Consider the following 22,117-nt stretch of genomic DNA (forward strand, 5'->3'; position numbering starts at 1 on the left):
ACTAGGACTTCATGAAGGCAAATTGTAAAACAACAAAGTAACTGGTAAAAATTATTTTTAAAGCAGTTAAAGTCTCTAGAAGTTATCCTAAAGGTATACAGCATTTTAAGAAATACTCATTCAGGACAACTGAGTAAATGTCGGTAAGAATAGTGAGTTTGTGGCATCTGAGCCATGACTTGTTCCCTTACCTACCAACCCCATGCACTGTGTATCAGAAGCTCTACTTGGAGGGCTCTACTCCAGGGAGGTGCAGCCAGGGACACAGGGTGTCCCTCTCCTCCCAGCTCTCATGCCTAAAGAGCTAAAGAAAGGTACAATGAAAAATGCTCATCAAAGAGAGAATACTATTAAGAGGTAGAAATTGTTTTTCTTTCGAACCAAATGGAAATCTTGGAGTTAAGAACAATAACCAAAATGTAGATTTGAGCTGGCGGAGGTAACCAGCAGCCAACTTAAAGCTAGATCCATGGAGATCATGGATTTTGAAGAACAGAGAGAAAAGTAAATGAATGAAGGAAAACGAAGAGCCACAGAGAAATGTGGGGCATCAATAAGTGCAGTAAACACGTGCAATGGGAATACAAGGAGGAGTGGAGAAAGGAACAGAAAGTATTTAAAGTATTTAATGGCAGAAAATGCACAAAATGTGACAAAAAAACAATACATACATCCAAGAAACTCTATAAACTACAAGTAGCATAGATACAAAGAGCTGTCCATCTGGGCACATCATAGGCAAAATACTGAAAGCCAAAGATAAAGATCATGAGAGCAAAGAGAATAATAACGTGATATACATGTACACTCCAGTAAGATTAACAGCTGACTTCTCATCAGACGTGACAGCAGTTGGAAGGCAGTGGGACAACATGATCTCATTGCTGGAAGTAAAAACTCAACCAAGAATCTTATATCCAGCAAATTACCTTTCACAAATGAAGGTGGAAAAAGACATCCTTAGGTAAATAAAAACTGAGGAAACTTGTTGCTTGCAGACATATCTTACAAGGAACATTAAAGGGAGAGAATTATTCAGCCATGAAAAGAAATGAAGTTCTGATATACACAACATGGGTGAAACCCTAAGTTTTCATGCTAACTGGAAGAAAACACAAAGAAGCACACACTGTATGATTCCCACTTATATGAAATGTCCAGAAGAGCCGAGCCTACAGGACAGAAAGTAGATTTGTGGTTCCCTACAGCTGGGGACAGGGTCGAGAGGGGAGGGACAAGAGTGACTGCTGAGTACAGGGCCCCCTTGGGCATGATGAAAATATCCAAAAATTGATGGTAGCAACGGTTGCACACACAGCTCTGAAATACCAACTAACACTGTATAGTTTATTTTAAGGGGATGAATTGTATGGCATGTGAATTACACCTCCACAATATAAATAAATACTACAGGAAGTTCTTCAGACTGAAAGAGAAAATGACATGAGATAGTAATCTGAATCCAAACAAAGAAACAAAAAACACTGGTAAATGTACTTATATAGGTAATTATAAAAGTCAGTCTAAATGCATACTTTTTCTCTTTTCTTAATTGAACTAAAAAGTAATTGCATAAAACACTACTGTTATAGGCCTGTAATTTATAAACATATATACGACAACAACAGCACAACAAAGGGGAGATGCATTGGAGTAAAGAAATAGCACTCCATACAGTAACTCAAATCCACAGGAATAAATGAAGAGATGAGAAACGGTAATGAAAAATGTTATATAACAAACTGTATAAATAATGCTTACATTCCCTTATTCTCTCAGCTTTTGTTACATAAAACAAAATTGTATAATATAAGAATCGATGTTTTGCAGGGTTTATATACACACACACTCACATACACATACATATATAAAGTACATATATGAATAATAAGAGCACGAGGGTTCGGAGAAATAGAGCTGTATAGAAGTAATGTTTCCGTATTTCACTGTAAGTGACGGGAAGGACAGGGAGGAAGGGCAGAAACCCTGCTCCTGGGACCTGCTCAGGATGACCTGGATGGTTACTGCATGAGAAGAATGGGGGGCGGGAGGAGACATCCTGGTCCCACAGCCTGTTACCCCACCCAGGGATACTGCTTCTTGGTCCAGGTGAGAACTGGGAGGAGGAACTCCTTGGAGATGAGGGAAGGGGGGAGCCCTTGGGAATTTGGCCACCATGTCTCAGCCACCTCTACCCTGTGTTTCTGGATTGCTAATTGCATCGTCCGATGGCTTCCAGACCAGAGAAGCTCCATGTTCAATGGTCTCGGCTGTAGGGCGCTCCTGGAGCTCCGGGATCTCGGCCTGAAACTTCTTTCCTCTCCTGATGCGTCTGAAATGAGGCCACACACGAGACATACACATGTGACTAAGATGGGAAATAAGACGGAGATGTGTGACGTGCCCTGCTCTCAGGCCACAACCCTGCTCTGTGGAAACGTCTGTCATCTCCCAGATGCATCTGCTGAGTATTTGTCACCCCGGACAGACATGGACAAGTGTTCTAGATACTGTCCAGCTACACTCCCTTCCTCCAATTTTATCACCAGGCTTCTCCCTCAGGTTCCCCTCTAGGGGTCCAGGACAGGGGAGGTGTATGCTGATGCCTGGCATGCTTCTACATCCATGGCTACATCCCTCTAGTCACATCCCATGGATACTCAAGCCTCACATGTGCCATCAACAGTTCTACCTATATCCCCAGGGTCCTGGGCATTTGCCCCCATGGGCCCAACTATGGGATGCCAAGAAAGAAGGAACATTGGAGGAACTTCCCACATACACCCAGAGAAATCTACCACTTCTCTCCCAGAGAGGAGCTAACGCCCCTGTGAGGAAGGAGCTGTGGGGGAACACAAGGAGGGTAAGAATATCCCCACTTTGGTAGGACCCCCAGGTTCTAAGTCTGTTCAAACTCACATTCGAATGTGGGGCTTGGTGTCATCCTTTATAACATGGCTGCCGGAAGAGTCATCCAGTTGATCTAGAAAACGCATAACAGAAAGCATCAAGAACACTTACTGGAAGTGATGCAGGGTCCCCTTCTACCTTCTTTTGTAGAGCAGCTGAAAGCAGGGTTCCCAAGCTTGCAAAGACGGGAGCTCTTTCAGAACACTAACAACAGAACTACCGTTTGATCCAGCAATCCCACTTGTCGGTATTGACCCCAAATGATCGAAATCAGCCTCTCAAAGACACACCTGCACTCCCATGTTCACTGCAACGTGATTCACAATAGCTAAGATGTGGAAACAACCAAGATGCCCATCGACACATGAATGGGTAAAGAATATGTGGTTTATACATACAATGGAATCCTATTTAGCCTTGAAAAAAGGGAATTTTGCAATATGCAACAACATTGATGAACCCCTTGAGAACATTAAATGAAATAAGCCAGTCACAGAAAGAGAAATACTGCATGAATGCACTTAACATGTAGTATGTAAAATAGTCAAATCCATATAACCAAAGGGTGGAATGGTGGTGGCCAGGGAAAGGATTGTGGAAAATGGGGAGTTACTAAGCAAGGAGTGTAAAGTCTCAGTTAAGGAAGATGAATAAACTCTAGAGATCTGCTGTATGGCACTGCCAACAATACTATATTGAACACTTAAAACATCTGTTAGATGGTAGGTCTTACGTTAACTCTTGTAGCCACAACAAAAATTGTTAAAAAGATCATGTGGAATACGACTAGGACTTCATGAAGGCAAATTGTAAAACAACAAAGTAACTGGTAAAAATTATTTTTAAAGCAGTTAAAGTCTCTAGAAGTTATCCTAAAGGTATACAGCATTTAAAGAAATATTCATTCAGGACAACTGAGTAAATGTCGGTAAGAATAGTGAGTTTGTGGCATCTGAGCCATGACTTGTTCCCTTACCTACCAACCCCATGCACTGTGTATCAGAAGCTCTACTTGGAGGGCTCTACTCCAGGGAGGTGCAGCCAGGGACACAGGGGGTCCCTCTCCTCCCAGCTCTCATGCCTAAAGAGCTAAAGGAAGGTACAATGAAAAATGCTCATCAAAGAGAGAATACTATTTAGAAGTAGAAATTGTTTAAAAAAAAAAAAAGAACCAAATGGAAATTTTTGAGTTAAGAAAGGACAATAAGCAAAATGTAGATTTGAGCTGGCAGAAGAAACCAGCAGCCAACTTAAAGCTAGATCCATGGAGATGATGGATTTTGAAGAACAGAGAGAAAAGTGAAGGAAAACAAAGAGCCACAGAGAAATGTGGGGCATCAGTAAGTGCAGCAACACGTGTAATGGGAATACAAGGAGGAGAGGAGAAAGGAAAAGGAAAATATTTAAAGTATTTCATGGTGGGAAATGCCCAAAATGTGATGAAAAAATACATACATCCAAGAAACTCTATAAACTCCAAGTAGGATAAACAAAAGAGCTCACCATATGGCACATTATAGGCAAAATACTGAAAGCCAAAGAGAAGGACCTTGGAAGCAAAAAGAGAAAAATAACATAATATAGACGTACACCCCAGTAAGATTAACAGCTGACTTCTCATCGGACATGATAGTGGTTGGAAGGCAGTGGGACAACATGATCTCATTGCTGGAAGTAAAAACTGTCAACCAAGAATCTTATATCCAGCAAATTACCTTTCAAAAATGAAGGTGAAAAAAGACATCCTTAGGTCAATAAAAACCAAGGAAATTTGTTACTTGCAGACCTGTCTTATAAAGAACATTAAAGGTAGAGAATTATTCAGCCATGCATGAAAAGAAATGAAGTTCTGATATGCACAACATGGATGAAACCCTAAGTTTTTATGCTAACTGAAAGAACATACAAAGAAGCACAGATCGTATGATTTCCACTTACATGAATTGTCCAGAACAGCCGAGCCTACAGGACAGAAAGTAGATTCGTGGTTACCTACGGCTGGGGACAGGGTTGGGAGGGGAGGGACAACAGCGAATGCTGAGCACAGGGCTTCCTTGGGACATGATAAAAATATCTGGAAATTGATGGTAACAACAGTTGCACAGCTCTGACAAAGTACCAACCACTGCTGTATTGTATATTTTAAAGGGATGAATTGTATGACATGTGAATTACACCTCCACAATGAAAATAAATACTACAGGAAGTTTCAGACTGAAAGAAAAAAATACATTAGATAGTAACCTGAATCCAAACAAATACAAAACACTGGTAAATGTACTTATGTAGGTAATTATAAAAGGCAATATAATTGCATATTTTTTCTTTTCTTGACTTAAAAAGTAAATGCATGAAACATTAGTGTTATAGGCCTGTAATTTATAAACATATATATGACAACAACAGCACAACAGAGGGGAGATGCATTGGAGTAGAGAAATAACACTCCATACAGTAACTCCAATCCACAGAAATAAATAAATGAAGAGATGAGAAATGGTAACTAAAAACGTTACATAACAAATTGTATAAATAATGCTTGCTTTCCTTTATTCTCTCAGTTTTTGTTACATAATACAAAATAGTATAATGTAAGAACTAAACAATGTATTGCTGGATTTGTATGTATATACACACACACATATAGAAAATGAAATATATATATAAAGTACATACATACATAATAAGAGAAAAAGGGTTAGGAGAAATAGAGCTGTATAGGAGTAATGTTTCTATATTTCACTGTAAGTTATTATATATCTGAATAGATTCTGATAACGTTAAGATGTAGTTTTAAGTCCTAGAGCAACCACTAAGGAATGATTAAGAAAAAAATGAAAAACTAAAGGAGTTAAAATGTTACAATAGAAAACACTTAATATAAAAGAAAGCCAGAATACAGGAACAGAAGGAGAAAAAGGCAAGGTACATACAATCAAAAGCATAATGGCAAATGTAAACCTCCCTATAACAATGTAACATTAAGTGACACTGGATTGAATAAACCAATCAAAATGCAGAGTTCGTCAGATTAGATAAAAAATGTATGATCCAACTAATATAATCTATAGGAGACATGGTTTATTTTAAAAAACATAAGCAGGTTGAAAATACAAGTACAGAAAAAATATACCAAGTAAACAACCATAAAAGAGACAGAATGGTACTAATGTTAGGCTAATTAGGCTTAAAAAAAAAACTAGAGATAATGATAAAATTATTGCAGTGATGATAAAGAACATTGTAGTCACTTCATGGAAAAAACAATCACACCATCAGGAAGATATGACAATTATAAGCATATATGCACCTAAAAACATAGTCCAAAAATACATGAAGCAGAAACTGACAAAACTGAGTATGAAATAAACAATTCAAAACAATAGTTGGAGATTTCAGTACTTGCAGTAATGGATAGGACAACGATACAGAATAAAACAAGACATAGGAACATTTTTGGTGCCTTCCACCCAACATCAGTAGAATATATTCTTATGCACACATAGGACATTCTTCAGGACAGAACATATTCTAGCCATAAAACATGTCTCAATACATTTAAAAGGAACAACTTAATACAAAGCATGTTCTCTGACTACAAAACAATTGCATTATTAATCAATAAAAGGAGACAATTTGGAAAATTCACAAATATGTGGAAATAAAACAACACACTCCTCAATAATCAGTGTATTTAAGAAGAAATCAAAAGATAAATTAGGGAATACTTTGAGATAAATGGAAAGAAGAATATAACATACTAAAACTTATGGAATGTGGCTAAAGCAATGCTCTGAGGGAACTTACAGTTGTAACTGTCTGTATTAAAAAATAAGAAAAATCTAAAATCACTATGGTCAGTTGATTTTCCACAAAGGTGCCACACCTGCTCAATGGGGGAAAGAATAATCTCTTTAACAAACGGTGCTGGAACAACTGATATCCCCACACAAAGGAATGAATTTAGACTCCAACCTCACATAATATATAAAAGTTAACTTAAAATCAATCAAAGACCTAAATGTAAGAGTTAAAATTACAAAACTCTTTGAAGAGAAAGGAGTAAAAGTCAGCATAATTGCATATTTCTTCTCTTTTCTTAACTGACTTAAAAAAAGCAATTGTGACTTTTAGTCAGGCAAAACTGCAGATACAACACCAAAAGCACAAGTGACAAAAAATAAAAACTCTTGTACCGCAAATACCATAAATAAAATGAAAAGATAAGATACGAAACAGGAGAGAATTTCCAAATCATGTATCTAATAAGGGGCTTGCATCCACAATATGTAAGGAGCTCTTACAACTCAGGAATACAAAGATAATAACTCAATTTTAAAAAGGGACAAAGGATCTGAATAGACATTTCTTCTGAGAAAATACACAAATGGACAATAAGCACATCGGAAGATATCAACATCATTACCATAGGAGAAATGCACATCAAAACCACAATAAGATATTTTATGCCCACTAGGAAAGTTATAATTTATAAAGAATCACTGGCAAGGATGTGGAAAATTGGAACTTGCATGCAATGTGCATCGAAATTTATTAACATGGCTCAGCCATTTTGGAAAACAGTCTGGCATTAAACCATTAAACATAGTTACCCTATGACCCAGCAATTCCACTCCTAGGCATAAACTCAAGAGAAATGAAAGCCTTTGTCCAACAAAAACTTGTATGTGAATGTTCATAACAGCATTATTCATGATAATTAAAAGATGGAAACAACCCAAATACTCATCAGGTATAAATGGTTAAATTTTGTGTATCCACACAATGGAATATTATTCAGCCATAAAAAGGACTGAAGCACTGTATATGCTGTAACATGGATGAACTTTGAAAATATTATGCTAAATGAACAAACTAAATGCCAAATGCCACATACTGTATGATTCCAATTACATGCAATGTCCAGAGTAGGTGCATCCATGATGATTAGAGATGATCAGTGGTTGCCCAGGGCTGGGGAGATGGGGGCTGTGGGGTGTGTGTGACTGCAAATGTACAGTGCTGCTTCTGGGGTGATGAAATTGCTCTAAAATTACATGGTGTGATGGATGCACAAGTCTATGAATTTACTAAAAAACACTGTATTTTAAATAGGTGTTCATATGGTATGTGAATTCTGTACCAATAAAGCTGCTAACAAAATTATTCAAGAGGACAGACAGAAGGGTGGTCAGGCTAAATGGCTTCCATATTTTCCTTCTGCCTGTAAAATTCTCAGCACCTAGAAGGCTGCTGGTTCCACATCGTCCTTGGATACCTCTGAGCAGCCATGGGACCCCCAGGCTGGACACAGCCGAAGGCCAGAGAGAACCCCTGGATCAAATGCTACATGTCGAGTTGCATCTGGCCCATAGCAGGCCTGCCATGTGATGGTCAGAGATGACATGCCTGAGCCTCACTCACCAAGCTTGCTGCCGATGACTTTGTCAGAATCATCCTGAGTGGACATGGAACAGTGTTTAAATACAGCCCAGACCCCTCCCGGATGGGGCTCAGCACCAGGGGCAGCATACTGGGAGACCACTGGAACAGTCCCTGCAGGGAGTGGTCCACCAGGAGCACCGGAAACCACAGGCAGCTCTGGTGGCCTCCTTCGGGGCCCGGCTCCCCAAAGGCATAAGGAGCGGGAGGCAGGAACGATGCCTTGGGCCGCAGGCACTTTCTCCGCTTTCTGGGCTGGCTACTCTCCTCGCTGTCTCTGTCTTGTCCCTGGAGAAGAGAATTCAAAGCCACAGGGGGTGACATGAGACCACGTGTGCACAGTTCAGTCTTTAAGGGGGCACGCGTATAGGCAAGGGCACTGCCCATGGAGCCAGAGGGAAATGTAACACCCAACACCCTGGTCTGAGCCGGCCTCAACAAGGGGGCCGAGCGGGACCACCATGCCCGAGCCAGACCCCAGACTCTCGGCATGGATGTATGATGCGGGAAGCTTCCTCATGTGCACACCCCCCCAAGGAGAGGCGCTGATACAAAGGGTTTCGGAGATGTATGAGGCCAGCGTCAACTTGTTAAAATGACTGGCACATAGAGATGCGGCCAGAGATGCAGTGCAACAGCACTACAAGATGAAAAATGACCACAGCTCCATGATATGGACAAGGGGATCTATGAACCCTGTCGCCTGGCCTGGAGGGGGCTTCTCCAGGTGGGACCCTTCAGTCCAGGCTGCAATGGCTGATCCCATGAACTTACATCTCTTACCCACCTCCACACAATCTCCCCTCTTTCTACCAGTCTTACTGCTCCTCATCCTCCAGGTCTCAGCTCTGACCCCCTCCAGAAAGTCCTCCTTGACCTCCTCAGGCGGGGTCTCTGGGGTCCCCTCAGTCCCTCTGCTCCTCCTCCCAGCCCAGCCCAGTCTGAGTCCTCACTGTCTGACATGGGTCCATCTACTCACCTGGACTGGCAGACCAGGACGCCAGGCTGGGGCCGTCCCTGTTACCATGGTGTCCTCGGCACTGCCCCCACAGGGCCGGCATGGAAGGTGGATGAATGAACGCGCAAGTCAAGCTGTTCTGGAGAGATTTTTTGTGGCGCTTGGTTTGGGCTCTGCCCATGGCTTCCACTGGCAGGTTGTGCAGGAAGCAGTGGAAAGGAAGTGGACCGACCAGTACCCACCTTGGCGGTGCTCCCCGGGGGCTGGCTCACTGGGCCCACAGGCTCCGACGCAGGCGTCCCCAGAGGAGCTGTGCTCATGCCGTCGAGGGTTTCCAGGCTCCTGGGGGGCTCTGTGCCTCCACCTCCGGCCTCAGCGCCTGTCTCAGAGGCTTGAAAAACTCCATGCCGGACACCCAAACACCGACAGAGAAGAGATGGCAGCCTACGAGGAACCATAGGCAGGCGGCAGAGGGGACGCTCCAGGCTCAAGCGCCAGCCTGCCCCCCAGAGCAGCGCAGCCTGACTCCTGGTCCCTGCCCAGGCTTCCCCAGGAGGACGCCTCCATCCTGAGACAATGACACCCAGCCACTGACTCCCTCCCCCAAAGCCTGTGAGCACCCTGCGAACACAGAACCTACTGCACGCGCACCTTCACCTGTTGGTCCTGCTTCCTTTGAGGTGACAGCCACTTGTCACTGTGAAAACAAATATGGCTGGTCAGCCCTTTCTCTGTATAAAACATCTGGATGCAATTCTTGCAGACATACCTGCTCCTTGGCTCTGCCCAATCTGCAGGGCCTCCATTTTGCTGGTTGCTATGTACAGACACGGCAGGAGGGAAGAATGGGAGAAGGGGACTCCACCCGTTTTTTTCTTTTTTTGCTTTTAAGTCTGATCCACTGACAACTCTTGATGAATCCCCAGAAATGGAGACAATACCCCATTCCTTCATGGTCTGGCATGTACCTCTTCAGGGCTGAAGCATCCAGAGCTCACTCGCCCAAGGCCAGCACATAAAAGCTCCCAGAGGACTCCCGAGGGGTTGAGCCCCAAGGCCCAGCAGGGAGAGGCTTCTGAACTTACCATCTGCCTGCTGCCATGCTCTCCTCCTTCACTGGATCGGGGAGCCGGTAGGTATTTCCATCCTGAATATGAAAATACATTTGAGCCAACATATCAAAAATGAGGCATATGCAAGGACTAAAACTACAAAGTGCCAAGAAGAAAACACAGGTGTGACTCCGTGACCTTGGATTAGGCAATGCTTTCTTGGATGACACAGAAAGAGAACAAACTGGACTTATCAAAACTTAAAACTTCCCTGCATCAAGGGACACCATCAAGAAAGTAAGATCCCACAGAATGGGAGAAAGTCATTACACATTATACATCTCATAAGGGCCTTGTATGTACAATACATAAAGAACTCTTACAGCTCAACAAAACTCAAATAACCCAGTTCAAAAGTGCGCAAAGGATATGAACAGACACCAAACCGAAGACATGAATGGCTGATAAGCACATGAAAAGATGCTCAGCACCACCAGCCGTTAGAGCCTCGTGAGTCAGACCATGATGAGGTAGCACCTCACATCCACTAGAATGGCTATGGTTTAAAAAAAATTGGACAATAGCAAGTGCTGATGAGGCTGTGGAGAAATCGAAGCCCTCATCCCCCAAGGATGGGGATGTGAAATGGCGCAACTGCTTTGGAAAAGCCTGGCAGCTTCTCAGATGGTTAAACACAGAGCTACCCCATGAACTAATAATTCCACTCCTAGGTAATTTCCGAGAGAAATGAAAATGTATGTCCCCACAAAAACTTGTACAAATGCTCACAGAAGCACTATTCACGATGGCCAAGTGGAAACAACCCAAATGGTGATCAACTGATGAATAAATAAACAAAATGTGATGTATCCACACAATGGAGTATTACTCAGCCATAAAAAGGAGAGAAGCCTGGCATATGCTACAACATGAACTTTGAAAACATTATGCTGAGTGGAAGAAGGCAGACATGAAAGGCCATAGTGTATGATCTCAATTATATGAGATGTCCAGAGTAGGCAAATCCTTAGAGATAGAGGTAGATTCATAGTGCCAGGGGTTGGGAGGTTATAGGGAGACCTGGGGGGACAACTAAGGGTGTGGGGTTAATTTCTGGGGTGATGAAAATGTTCTGGAAAAAGTGGTAATGGTGCACAACCTTCTTGAGTATACTAAAAGTCACCAGATGGTGTGACTTAAAATGGTTAGATGGCACACGAATATTAAAGCTGTTTAAAAAAAGAAAAAAAGGATGCAGCTTTCGGGTGCTCGACCTCAGCATGTCGCAAAGAGAAGCAGCTGACCGCTTGGCGCCCAGGTCCTCGTGGCCACCACCTGGGGAGGAGCCAGGCTAATGCTGCACAAGTGCTGACACATGTGGGCACCCTTGCCCCACAGCCAGAGATGGCATCTCATGCAGGAATACTGAGGGGGAAGGAACCTTTATAGCCTCTGGAGAATTTGAGGGGCAAACCCAGAAGGAAGAGAAGGGCAAGAGGAAAGCAAGCAGAAAAAACTCAGTGAGGAAAGGTGACACGGGGCGTCCCAGCAATTCTGCAAAGCCTTCATCCTGGCTTTTCTGTGGGGGAGGTTGGTGGGGGGCCACGATCTCTCTGAACCTTCACTTCCCCTCTGTAAAACTGGCTCTGAATATGCACAGGCACTAAGTAAAATGCCTGGACAACTCAAATTCGGAAACAAGTGATGAGTGAGACTCTCATCTCACAGCATAAAGTCAGGTACCTGGATCCTGTTGGATATCGTCAGCTTGGGCTTTGAGTCCTGTGGGGGGTCCACCGAAGGCCCAGCCTCCTGCCAGCTCTCCAGGGAGGGCAGTTGCTGGGGTGGCCGCTCCAACTCAGCTGGGTGTGGACCACCATCCTCTGCTACCCTGGAGTGAATGGCTGTGAACCCAGTGGCAGGCTCCTTCCACAGGGGATGACACTCCTCAGGAACATCAGTGCCCAGGGTCCCTGGGGCCGCTGGGGTGCAGCTGTAAGGCCCCAGTGAGGGTGGGGAGGGACAGGCTGTGTTTTTCCCTTCCCCGTCATCTGAGGGCCCGGCCAGGACTGGGCCGAGAGAAGAGATCTCCTGGTGGACCATGCTGCTTACAATAGAGCGCAGGGGCTCTCGGTTGGGCAAAAGGGGGCCTGAGGACCTGGCTTCTGGAGGCATCAGGGACCGCAGGCCATCCGCAGCAGGCTGGCCAGCCCCCTCGTGGGCAGGAGAGGAGTCCCCACAGGCTTCTTCCTCAGGGGGGGCCTCCTTCAGGACGCACAAGCCGTGCTGGACCTCGTAGTGCTGGCGCAGGGAGCGATCATCACAGTAGCTCTTGCTGCAGCCCTGCTCCCTACACGCAAAGGGCTTGGTCTTCTGGTGGGTGAGCATGTGCCTAGTCCTGGAGTCACAAGAGAAGGGAGTCAGAGGTCACTGGGGCTCAGCCTCCCACTGCAGGGTCCCGAGCCTGACTCCCCCCACAGTGCTCCCAAGGGGCAGTGGAGCTCAGAACCACAGTTCAGAACCTGCACTCAGCCCCCGGCTACAAAGCATCTGGAGCTGCCCCTCTCCCTCACCGTTAAGCAAACCCCGTATCTGAGAGAAAAATCAACAGAAGCCAGGCCAGAGTTCCCCAGAATGGGTTCCCAAGGAACACCAGCCCTCCAGAGTGGCTCCCCGAGGACGTGGGCTCAGCTGGCAAGTAAGTTCTGACAAAACACTGTTTGCTTCTTGGAGGTACACAGGAGCAAATTTAAAAGCCACATAGCAGGTAGATAGATAGAGGGTCATCTGCTTAACCTGCCATGTCTCTGAAACATAGTGGCCCACAGAACTGTTTTGTGAAATAGCCCCTCTTTGCGCCCTTAAGAACCAAAGTTTTACAGAATACATTTGAGGAGAAGCTAATTTTGGGAGGATCCTGCCTTTATCAAAGGAGTCCTTCCCCTACCATAGAATTCCTATAAGGAGACAGCTGCCTGAAACCCCCCACAGGAAAAAATACAATTTACAGATGCACAACCAGAACTTTCTAGAAAACAGCCAAATGTGCCTCCTATAATATAAATGAATACAAATATGTACAAATGATTATGTCATACTCATATCTACATTAGTAACTATAAACAGATGAGAAAATCACCCTCTGCACTCCAAGCAGCCCTAGTCTGGATAGTCCTAATAATACTGCACACGGGACGTGTCTGATAAATGACAAAGCCCTTCCCTAAAGGTCAGCCCCGGCCTCCATCGGAGGAGAGTGGGAGAGACCCAATCTCCAGCTCCCCTGTTAACTGGTCTGTGACATGAGCAAATCGCGGCCTTTCCCTGGGAGGGGGCTTGGCGAGAGGATGAGTCGGAAGGTGGGTCAGTCAAAGCCCTGTGGGAAGGCCAGGACCATATAAAATGCAATGGACTCTAGCTCCATCCATGTTGTTGCAAATGGTACGGATAAGGGGGTGGCGGGGGAAGAAAGGGGGCATTACGATTAGCATGTATAATGTGGAGGGGGGCATGGGGAGTGCTGTACAGCACAGAGAAGACAAGTAGTCATTCTACAGCATCTTACTATGCTGATGGACAGTGACTGTAATGGGGTTTGTGGGGGGGACTTGGTGAAGGGGGGGAGCCTAGGAAACAATGTTCTTCATGTAATTGTAGATTAATGATAACAACAACAAAAAAGCAATGGACTGTTGTCTCCCACTTCCCAGTCTCTTGGTTTGAGAAAGTCTGTCTGTCCTTCCTCACTAGCAGGAAAAGCTTATCATTTACCAGACATTAAGAACAAAAGGAATTCTGCTTCAGATTCTTTTTAAAATCAAGAGTTAAAAATAATAATAATAAAGAGTTAAAAAAGACAAGAGTCTCTCATGCCCTGTGGAGTCCAGGTACATTCCTCATATAAACATGGGCTGGTTCTCCTCAGGCAACTACCACTGTCTCCAAATATTTCTCTATAAAGTTAACCCGATTCCCTCCATGACAACATTGCCTCGGGAGGTCCCATCTGCAAATAAAGGCAGTGATTTTCTCATTGGTAGACTTTGGGGGCGTGGAAGAGTGACCTCTGCAAATCAAGGCAGTGATTTTCTCATTGGTAGACTTTGGGGGCTTGGAAGAGTGACCTCTTCAGGGCAGTGCCAGAACTGTCCCCAGACACAGAGTTCTCGTCTAAGCACGGGTCACAGAGACCCAACACCGACAGGGTGTGTCAGGCTCATCTGGGAGGTGATGAGAATGACTTAGGAACATGCCCCCCCACGCCAGGCCCTTGCACAGACGTTGGTGACCAGACTCCTACATACAGGTGGTCCTTGCGCTTAAAGGCCTTGCTGCAGATTCCGCAAATGTGTTTCCATTCCTGGCTGTGCGTGAGGTAGTGCTTGCTCCGAGAGCTGGTGCTGCTGAAAACCTTCCCGCAGACGCTGCAATCCAGAAGCAGCTTCTGAGGCCAAGTGTGATGCTGCTCTTCTTTCCCTGCGCTCCCGGAGGTGGCCCTGCCTCCTTCGTCAGCCTCTTTAGGGACCGGAAGCTTGCCCAGCCTCAGGTCTAAACAAACAGAAGGAGAAAGCCCAGATTAGAGACACCTGGGGACATCCAAGAGCACAGCTAAAGCACTCCCCGACTCTTAGAACCACAGCAGACGCAGGAAGAGAGGCCCGGAAACCCTTTCTCCATCTCCAGCACCTTTACCCACAGAGAAAACAAGGCCTAGACTGGGGAGTGGGGAGAGTAAGGACCCTGGCCCGGCCACGCTGCAAGACGGCGCCCAGTCAGAGGCCACACTCAGGACAGTTGTGGCCTGGAAGGCTTCTAAAGACTAGGGTGCTGTGGCGGCAGGGGCTTTATGGCACCATTTATCTGGAACTCTGCAGAGGTGGGATCCAAGAATCCAACAGGCCAGCTTGTGGGGAGTGGAGGGGGCTCAGCTTTAGGAGCCAGAGCGCTCAGCCTCTGAGCCTGAGACCCAGCAGAGAGACCCAGCAGGAAGGAGCCTGGGCTGGGCCTCCAGGCCTGGTCTCTCATCCCAATCTGCCTCTGGCCACTGCCTCCTGTTACTTAACCTGCCTGATCTACATTCTCTTCATATGAGAAATCACTGTCCCCAGTGGTCAAATGATTCCAACAGTTTAAATGAGGAAAAACAGGACTCCTTCCGGGGCAAGTCCCAGCCTTGCTGAGTTACTTTTAAAATGCTCATTAAAGCAATTTAATTAAACTAGAAAACAAAATGTTGTTTCAAAAAATTAGCAAGGACCCTGACAAAGAGGCAAACGAGTCACTGGCCCAGAAAGCCACTTGACCTTCCCAGGAGGCGGTGTTATAAGCACTCTCAAACTGTGTACATTTTCTGATGGACAAACCCACTGGTAGGAATATGTTCAAAGAACTAATCCAAAAGAAAACACGTATGTAAGAAGTTGTTCACAGAAACACTGTAACAGTCTAACCAGCAAGAATATGGCCAACCAATACAATGCAATAATCATTACAACGATAACTGAATATTCTACCTTTATATATGAAAGCAAATATACTAAGGTTTAAAATTTTCAAATAGAAATGTCCACTTAATTTCTGCAAAACCATGTCTTTCTGAGTGACTTCACCCATGTTTTAAAAAATCTATGTGTGGGAGCCAGAGTGGGGATTTTTCTTGTTACTCTTCTTCATTTTCAAGGTTTTCTTAAATAAATATGCATTACTTTTCTAACTTAAAACTTAAAATTAATCTAAGTATATGCATTTATGAATTTAAGTTATGTATTAAAAAAACAAAGAGTTAAAACTTAATGTTCAGTGGATTTTTTTAACAAGGTTAAAAAAATGCAATTTAAAATGAATTTGGAAATGTTGAACTAGGTTAATCATTGTAACATTTTACAGTGGGGTGCATGGATCCGTATGAAAATCTGGTGAAAGCTACAGTTTTACTGGCCAGCAAAATGCACACATGTGCACACGCTTTTTTTTTTGTATCATCAATCTAAAATTACATGAGGAACATTATGTTTACTAGGCTCCCCCCTTCACCAAGTCCCCCCCACAACCCCCATTACAGTCACTGTCCACCAGCGTACTAAGATCCTGTAGAATCACTACTTATCTTCTCTGACATGTGCACACGTTTTAACACTGGCATTTTCATGTTAATTTCTGTGGACGGGGTTGAGAACCCCAATTACTGTATCCACAGGCCTGTCCAGTGCCCAGGGCAGCACCACGGATGTCCCGATTCTAGGAATTTATATTTAGCCACTGTTTCAACACGGGGGCACTGCACCTTGCGTGGAGTGGGGGCCTCAGATGTTTTTCATTTTAGCAAGTCTTCAGGGGGCTTTGTTAGCTGCTTATCCCAACCAGCAGTTTGCAGGGCCACTCCAGATGTGGCTTTCCACGCACGTGGTGTGACTCTCACTCGATCAACCCACCTAAGCATCTTACCTAAGGATATCATGAAGAGGGCTAAAACAAAAACTGAATTTATCTTGTGTGGGAAGCCTGAAGGCAAAGCAAAAGGAGACAAGCAAGGTCTCTAATTATTGCTTTAGTTCTCTGTTTGCTGAAGAGAAGACTTAGAACTAAATCAATGGACTGCTGGCATTAACTCTAACAATATCGATAAAAACCTGCGCACTGTCCAGTGCTTTATAATCTATGAGGGGCTTTTACATTCATTTCTTCTTTTGCTTCTGACTGCTGTTACTCTGGGGAAAGCAGAGTGCGTATTATCATCAACCACTTTGCAGATGAAGACACTGATCCTTAGGAAGAAGAGACAACCAAGGAGCAAATGGACAGGATCCTAGCTCATTCTGCAAACATGAGAAGAGCCTCTGAGATGTGGCAAGGGCAGGAAAGTCTCTCACCAACTCAAAGGTCTGCCCACCCCACACACAAGATTAGGATATCTCCAAACATCTAAACTTCTCAGCATTATTTCCTAGGATCGGTATTTAGTTTCCTTGACTAGCAAATTGGGAACGATGCCCAAGCAGAAAACCAAAAGGTGACTGTCCTTCCCCATTCACCCACAGAAAAGGAAAGTTTCCTTAACCAGTCCACACAGAATCAACATGTAGCTAGCCCAGGCAATTTCACACAGCCCACCAGGCCCTGGGACCCAGGTGGACAGCCTCACCCTGTAAAGAAGCCTGAGATGCTGGGTCTGCATACATCTCCAGCAGCTTCACGGAGTCACGGTCCTCCCCAGAGTACAGGGAGAAAGCATCCAAGTTGTCCTCCAGCACCTTGCTGGGCACATTGGGTGCTGGGAGGCTGGGGTCCATGTCCAAACCACTCAGGCCAGCATAGAGCAGGTCTCGGGAGCTGGGACCCAGATCCTGGTTGAGGGCATTGCTGCAGTTGAGTCCTTGACTCTCAGAAAATGAAGAGAGGTGTATCTCGGATGGAAGGGCACCCTCCTCCCCTGCGCTGTTCTGGTCCATGGCTCTCTGCTGTCAAATCTTGGCCAAGAGCTACTCTCCAGACGAGCAAGGCTTGCAAGGACTCGGGGAGGAGAGATCCCTCGGTGGTTTCTAATTCCTGAAAACAAACAAGGAGGAATCAAAATTATGAGATGGCCATGGAGCATATAGAGCATGGACTTGGACTTCAAACAGACCTGTATCTGGGTCTGTTCTCTGCCATTTAACAGCCATGTGATCACAGGTAATTCACTTAAGCTCCACAAGCGTATTTTCTCTTCTGTAAATTGGGCCTAAGAGTACCTCCATCATAAGGTGATTGTTGGGAATAAATTAAAAGATTTCCAGCAACTTCATGGACTGAACCAACCTTCTTATCCAGCAATGAACACATACAAATATGACAAAAGATAATTTTTAATACATAGCCAAGCTCAAGAGACAGGTAAACCCCCAAGTTGCCAGGAAAAATGCAAAAACTCAAAGACAATTCGGAGGTACAAGCTCGGGTCTGCTTAGGGGAAAATCAGACTCAGATACAGGACTCAGAGCCATCACCCAATACGGCAGCCACAAGGCATATGTGGCTCTGAAGCGCTTGAACTGTGGAAGGCTCAAGTTGAGACACACTGTGAATATAAAATACACAGTCGATTTAGAAGATTTAATGCAAATCAAAAGAAAGAATGTATCTGTAATGTTTTACATTATTACATGTTGTAGTGGTACTTTAGATATAGTGGGTTAAATGTTATTAAAATTCATTTTGTCTGCCTCTACTTTTCAATGTGGCTCCTAGAAAATTCTAAATTATATATGCCTTATATTAAATTTCTATTACAGAACATTACCTTGGAGGCTGGCACCTAGGGTCAAAACAGACATAAGGAAAAAGGAACAGGACCTTGAGCTCACAGGAAATGGAGACCTGGGACCCCAGAAGAGCCATGACATCCACAGGACAGTTAAAGAAATGAAAGAGAAATTCTGCACACAAGCCTAGAGAAGCACTCCAAGAATTAAAATAAAAAAATAAAAATAAATAAATAAAAACAGGACAATGAAAGATGAGAAAACTCAGCACAAAGCCCAGTTTGAAAAAGACAGATGCACCCCTATGTTTATCGCAGCACTATTTACCATAGCCAAGAAATGGAAACAACCTAAGTGTCCATCAGTAGATGAGTGGATAAAGAAGAAGTGGTACACATACACAATGGAATATTATTCAGCCATAAGAAGAAAACAAATCCTACCACTTGCAACAACATAGATGGAGCTAGAGGGTATTATGCTCAGTGAAATAAGCCAGGCGGAGAAAGACAACTACCAAATGATTTCACTCATATGTGGAGTATAAGAACAAAGAAAAACTGAAGGAACAAAACAGCAGCAGAATCACAGAACCCAAGAATGGACTAACAGTTACCAAAGGGAAAGGGACTGGGGAGAATGGGAGGGAAGGGAGGGATAAGGGAGGGGAAAAAGAAAAGGGGTATTACGATTAGCATGTATAGTGTGGGGTGGAGGAATGGGGAGGTCTGTGCAACACAGAGAAGACAAGTAGTGATTCTACAACATCTTACCATGCTGATCGACAGTGACTGTAATGGGGTTTGTGGGGAAGACTTGGTGAAGGGGGGACCCTAGTAAACATAATGTTGTTTATATAATTGTAGATTAATGATAACAAAAAAAAAAAGAAAACCCAGCACAAGAAAAGAAAGAGTCAGTATGAGACAAAAACAAATATGTTTTCAAAGGAGCAATTGGAATTCCTAGAAATGAAAGGTATTTAAATAAAAATTCACTGGCAGGTTAAAGAGCAGATTAAACAGTGCTAAAGAGGAATAATTAATCAGCAGAGCAATCTGAGAAACTCCCCCCCAAATTCAGCACAGAGAGATAAAGACATGGAAAATATGAATGAGAAATTGAGGAAACATGAGAAGCAGATGCAAAAGTCTCAGGCCTATGTCTAATAGGGAAATGAGGAAAGAGGAGACACTACAGGAGGACAGAATACTAAAGAGATAATGGAGGAACTCCCAGGACTGCAGAAGCACATGACGCCAGGCTTAAAGATCTGATTCGTAAAGACATGGGGTTAATAACAACCAATCATTTCAAGGCCAGAGCAGAATAAATAAAAATGAATTCACTCCCTGACATGCAGCAGAACTGCCAAACACTAAAGACAAAGAGGACACCCTAAAAAGCTACCAAAAAGAAGCAGCAGATGATTTACAAAGGGAAGATGACTAGTCTGGTGACAAACTTCTCAACAGAAATAACGCTGGAAGGTGTGGAATAATACCATCAGCAGACAAAGGAAAGGTGGGAGCCAGCCCAGAACTCAACACACAGCAACATCTGTATTTAAGGAGCAATGCAGACTTTTCTCAGTCAAGGCTTAAGAGTTCACAGGTTTCTGAATCATTTGGGAAAAAGAAAGTGACAATGATTGATTTTATATTTTAAGTATAAACTCTAAAGGAATCTTAAGTGTAACTACCAAAAGGAAAGGAATAAACTATGTAGCATGTAAACTAGTAGGATTTATCTCAAGAAAAGAAAAAGAGGGAAAAAAAAGACTCAAATTTCTAAAATCAGAAATTAAAGAGGGGACATCACTAATGACCCTACAAAAACAAAAAGGATTATAAAGAAATACTACAAACAATTACATGCCAACAAATTAGGAAACTTGGATTGAAGTGGACAAATTCCTAGAAAGATACAAATTACCCAAACTGACTCAAGGGGACCCAGACTACCTGAGTAGACTTGTATCAAGTAAAAAGATTGAATTCGTAATTTAAAAACTTCCTCCCTGTGCCCCCACTGAGAAAAACTTTATCAGAACTCTGGAAGAAAGTCAATGCTTTATAGTAACCAAGTGAACTCCGATAAAGAAAATGGTGAATGAAACCTGGTAGGAGAAGCCTGTGACACTGTAACTTCCCCTTGCCCCATCCCACTCCCCAGCTCCACAAAAGTTTGAAGACAGCATCCAGTTCCACCTGGGGCCTCCTGGTGTAGGAGGGAGCAGAGACAATCTTGTTCTCAAAGAATCAAAGAACTGATGTCTCTCTTGACCTGGATGGCTCTTGAAAAGCTAACACAAAGGTCTTGCTTTGACTTTGCCTAACCTAGAACTCACGCAGCAAGTAGAGTAGCCATGGGGATGGCATTTGTTGAAAACATTAAAGCAACTAGGGCAAGTAGTTCTAAAATTCATATGGAACCACAAAAGACCCCGAATAGCCAAAGCAATCCTGAGAAGGAAGAATAAAGTCGGGGGGATTATACTACCTGACTTCAAGCTCTACTACAAGCCACACTAATCAAGAGAATTTGGTACAGGCACAAGAACAGACCCATAGACCAGTGGAATAGACTAGAGAGCCCTGATATAAACTCAAGCATATATGGACAGTTAATATATGATAAAGAAGCCATGGATATACAATGGAGAAATGACAGCCTCTTCAACAATTGGTGTTGGCAAAACTGGACATCTACGTGCAAGAGAATGAAACTTATTATTGTCTAACCCCATACACAAAAGGAAACTCAAAATGGATCAAAGACCTGAATGTAAGTCATGAAACCATAAAACTCTTAGAAGAAAACATAGGCAAAAATCTCTTGAATATAAACATGAGCAACTTTTTCCTGAATGCATCTCCTCAGGCAAAGGAAACAAAATAAAAAACGAATGCATGGGACTACATCATGCTAAAAAGTTTCTGTACAGCAAAGGACATCAGCAGCAGAACAAAAAGGCATCCTACAGTATGGGAGAATTTATCTGTAAATGACATATCTGACAAGAGGTTAACATCCAAAATATATAAAGAATTCATACACCTCAACACCCAAAAAGCAAATAACTGCATTAAAAAATAGGCAGAGGATATGAACAGACACTTCTCCAAAGAAGAAATTCAGATGGCCAACAGACACATGAAAAGATGTTTCACATTGCTAATTATCAGGGAAATGCAAAGTAAAACCACAGTGACATATCACCTCACACTAGTTAGGATGGCCAACATAGAAAAGACTAGGAACAACAAATGCTGGCGAGAATGCAGAGAAAGGGAACCCTCCTACACTGCTGGTGGGAATGTAAACTAGCTCAACCATTGTGGAAGCAATATGGAGGTTCTTCAAAAAACTAAAAATAGAAACACCATTTGACCTGGGAATCCCACTCCTTGGAATTTACCCAAAGAATACAATTTCTCAGACTCAAAAACACATATGCACCCCTGTGTTTATTGCAGCACTTTTTACAATAGCCAAGATATGGAAGCAACCTA

General features: G+C 43.6%; 1 protein-coding gene across 1 annotated transcript in view; it reads right to left on the reverse strand.

The window, feature by feature from the left end:
* Positions 1 to 17,836, reverse strand: part of LOC118929735 (zinc finger protein 541-like) — a 30,903-nt gene extending 13,067 nt beyond the window's left edge. The window contains exons 1-8 of the mRNA XM_057492851.1: positions 17,504 to 17,836; positions 14,667 to 14,910; positions 12,106 to 12,760; positions 10,396 to 10,457; positions 9,951 to 10,007; positions 9,553 to 9,754; positions 8,431 to 8,640; positions 8,335 to 8,368 (exon numbers count right to left, since the gene is read on the reverse strand). Coding sequence (XP_057348834.1) covers positions 8,335 to 8,368; positions 8,431 to 8,640; positions 9,553 to 9,754; positions 9,951 to 10,007; positions 10,396 to 10,457; positions 12,106 to 12,760; positions 14,667 to 14,910; positions 17,504 to 17,810 — 1,771 coding nt within the window. The 5' untranslated portion in view covers positions 17,811 to 17,836. The remainder of the gene's footprint in view (positions 1 to 8,334; positions 8,369 to 8,430; positions 8,641 to 9,552; positions 9,755 to 9,950; positions 10,008 to 10,395; positions 10,458 to 12,105; positions 12,761 to 14,666; positions 14,911 to 17,503) is intronic.
* Between the last annotated feature and the right edge of the window lie 4,281 nt (positions 17,837 to 22,117).

Source organism: Manis pentadactyla, chromosome 15 (assembly GCF_030020395.1).
Source record: "Manis pentadactyla isolate mManPen7 chromosome 15, mManPen7.hap1, whole genome shotgun sequence".
Classification (NCBI taxonomy): domain Eukaryota; kingdom Metazoa; phylum Chordata; class Mammalia; order Pholidota; family Manidae; genus Manis; species Manis pentadactyla.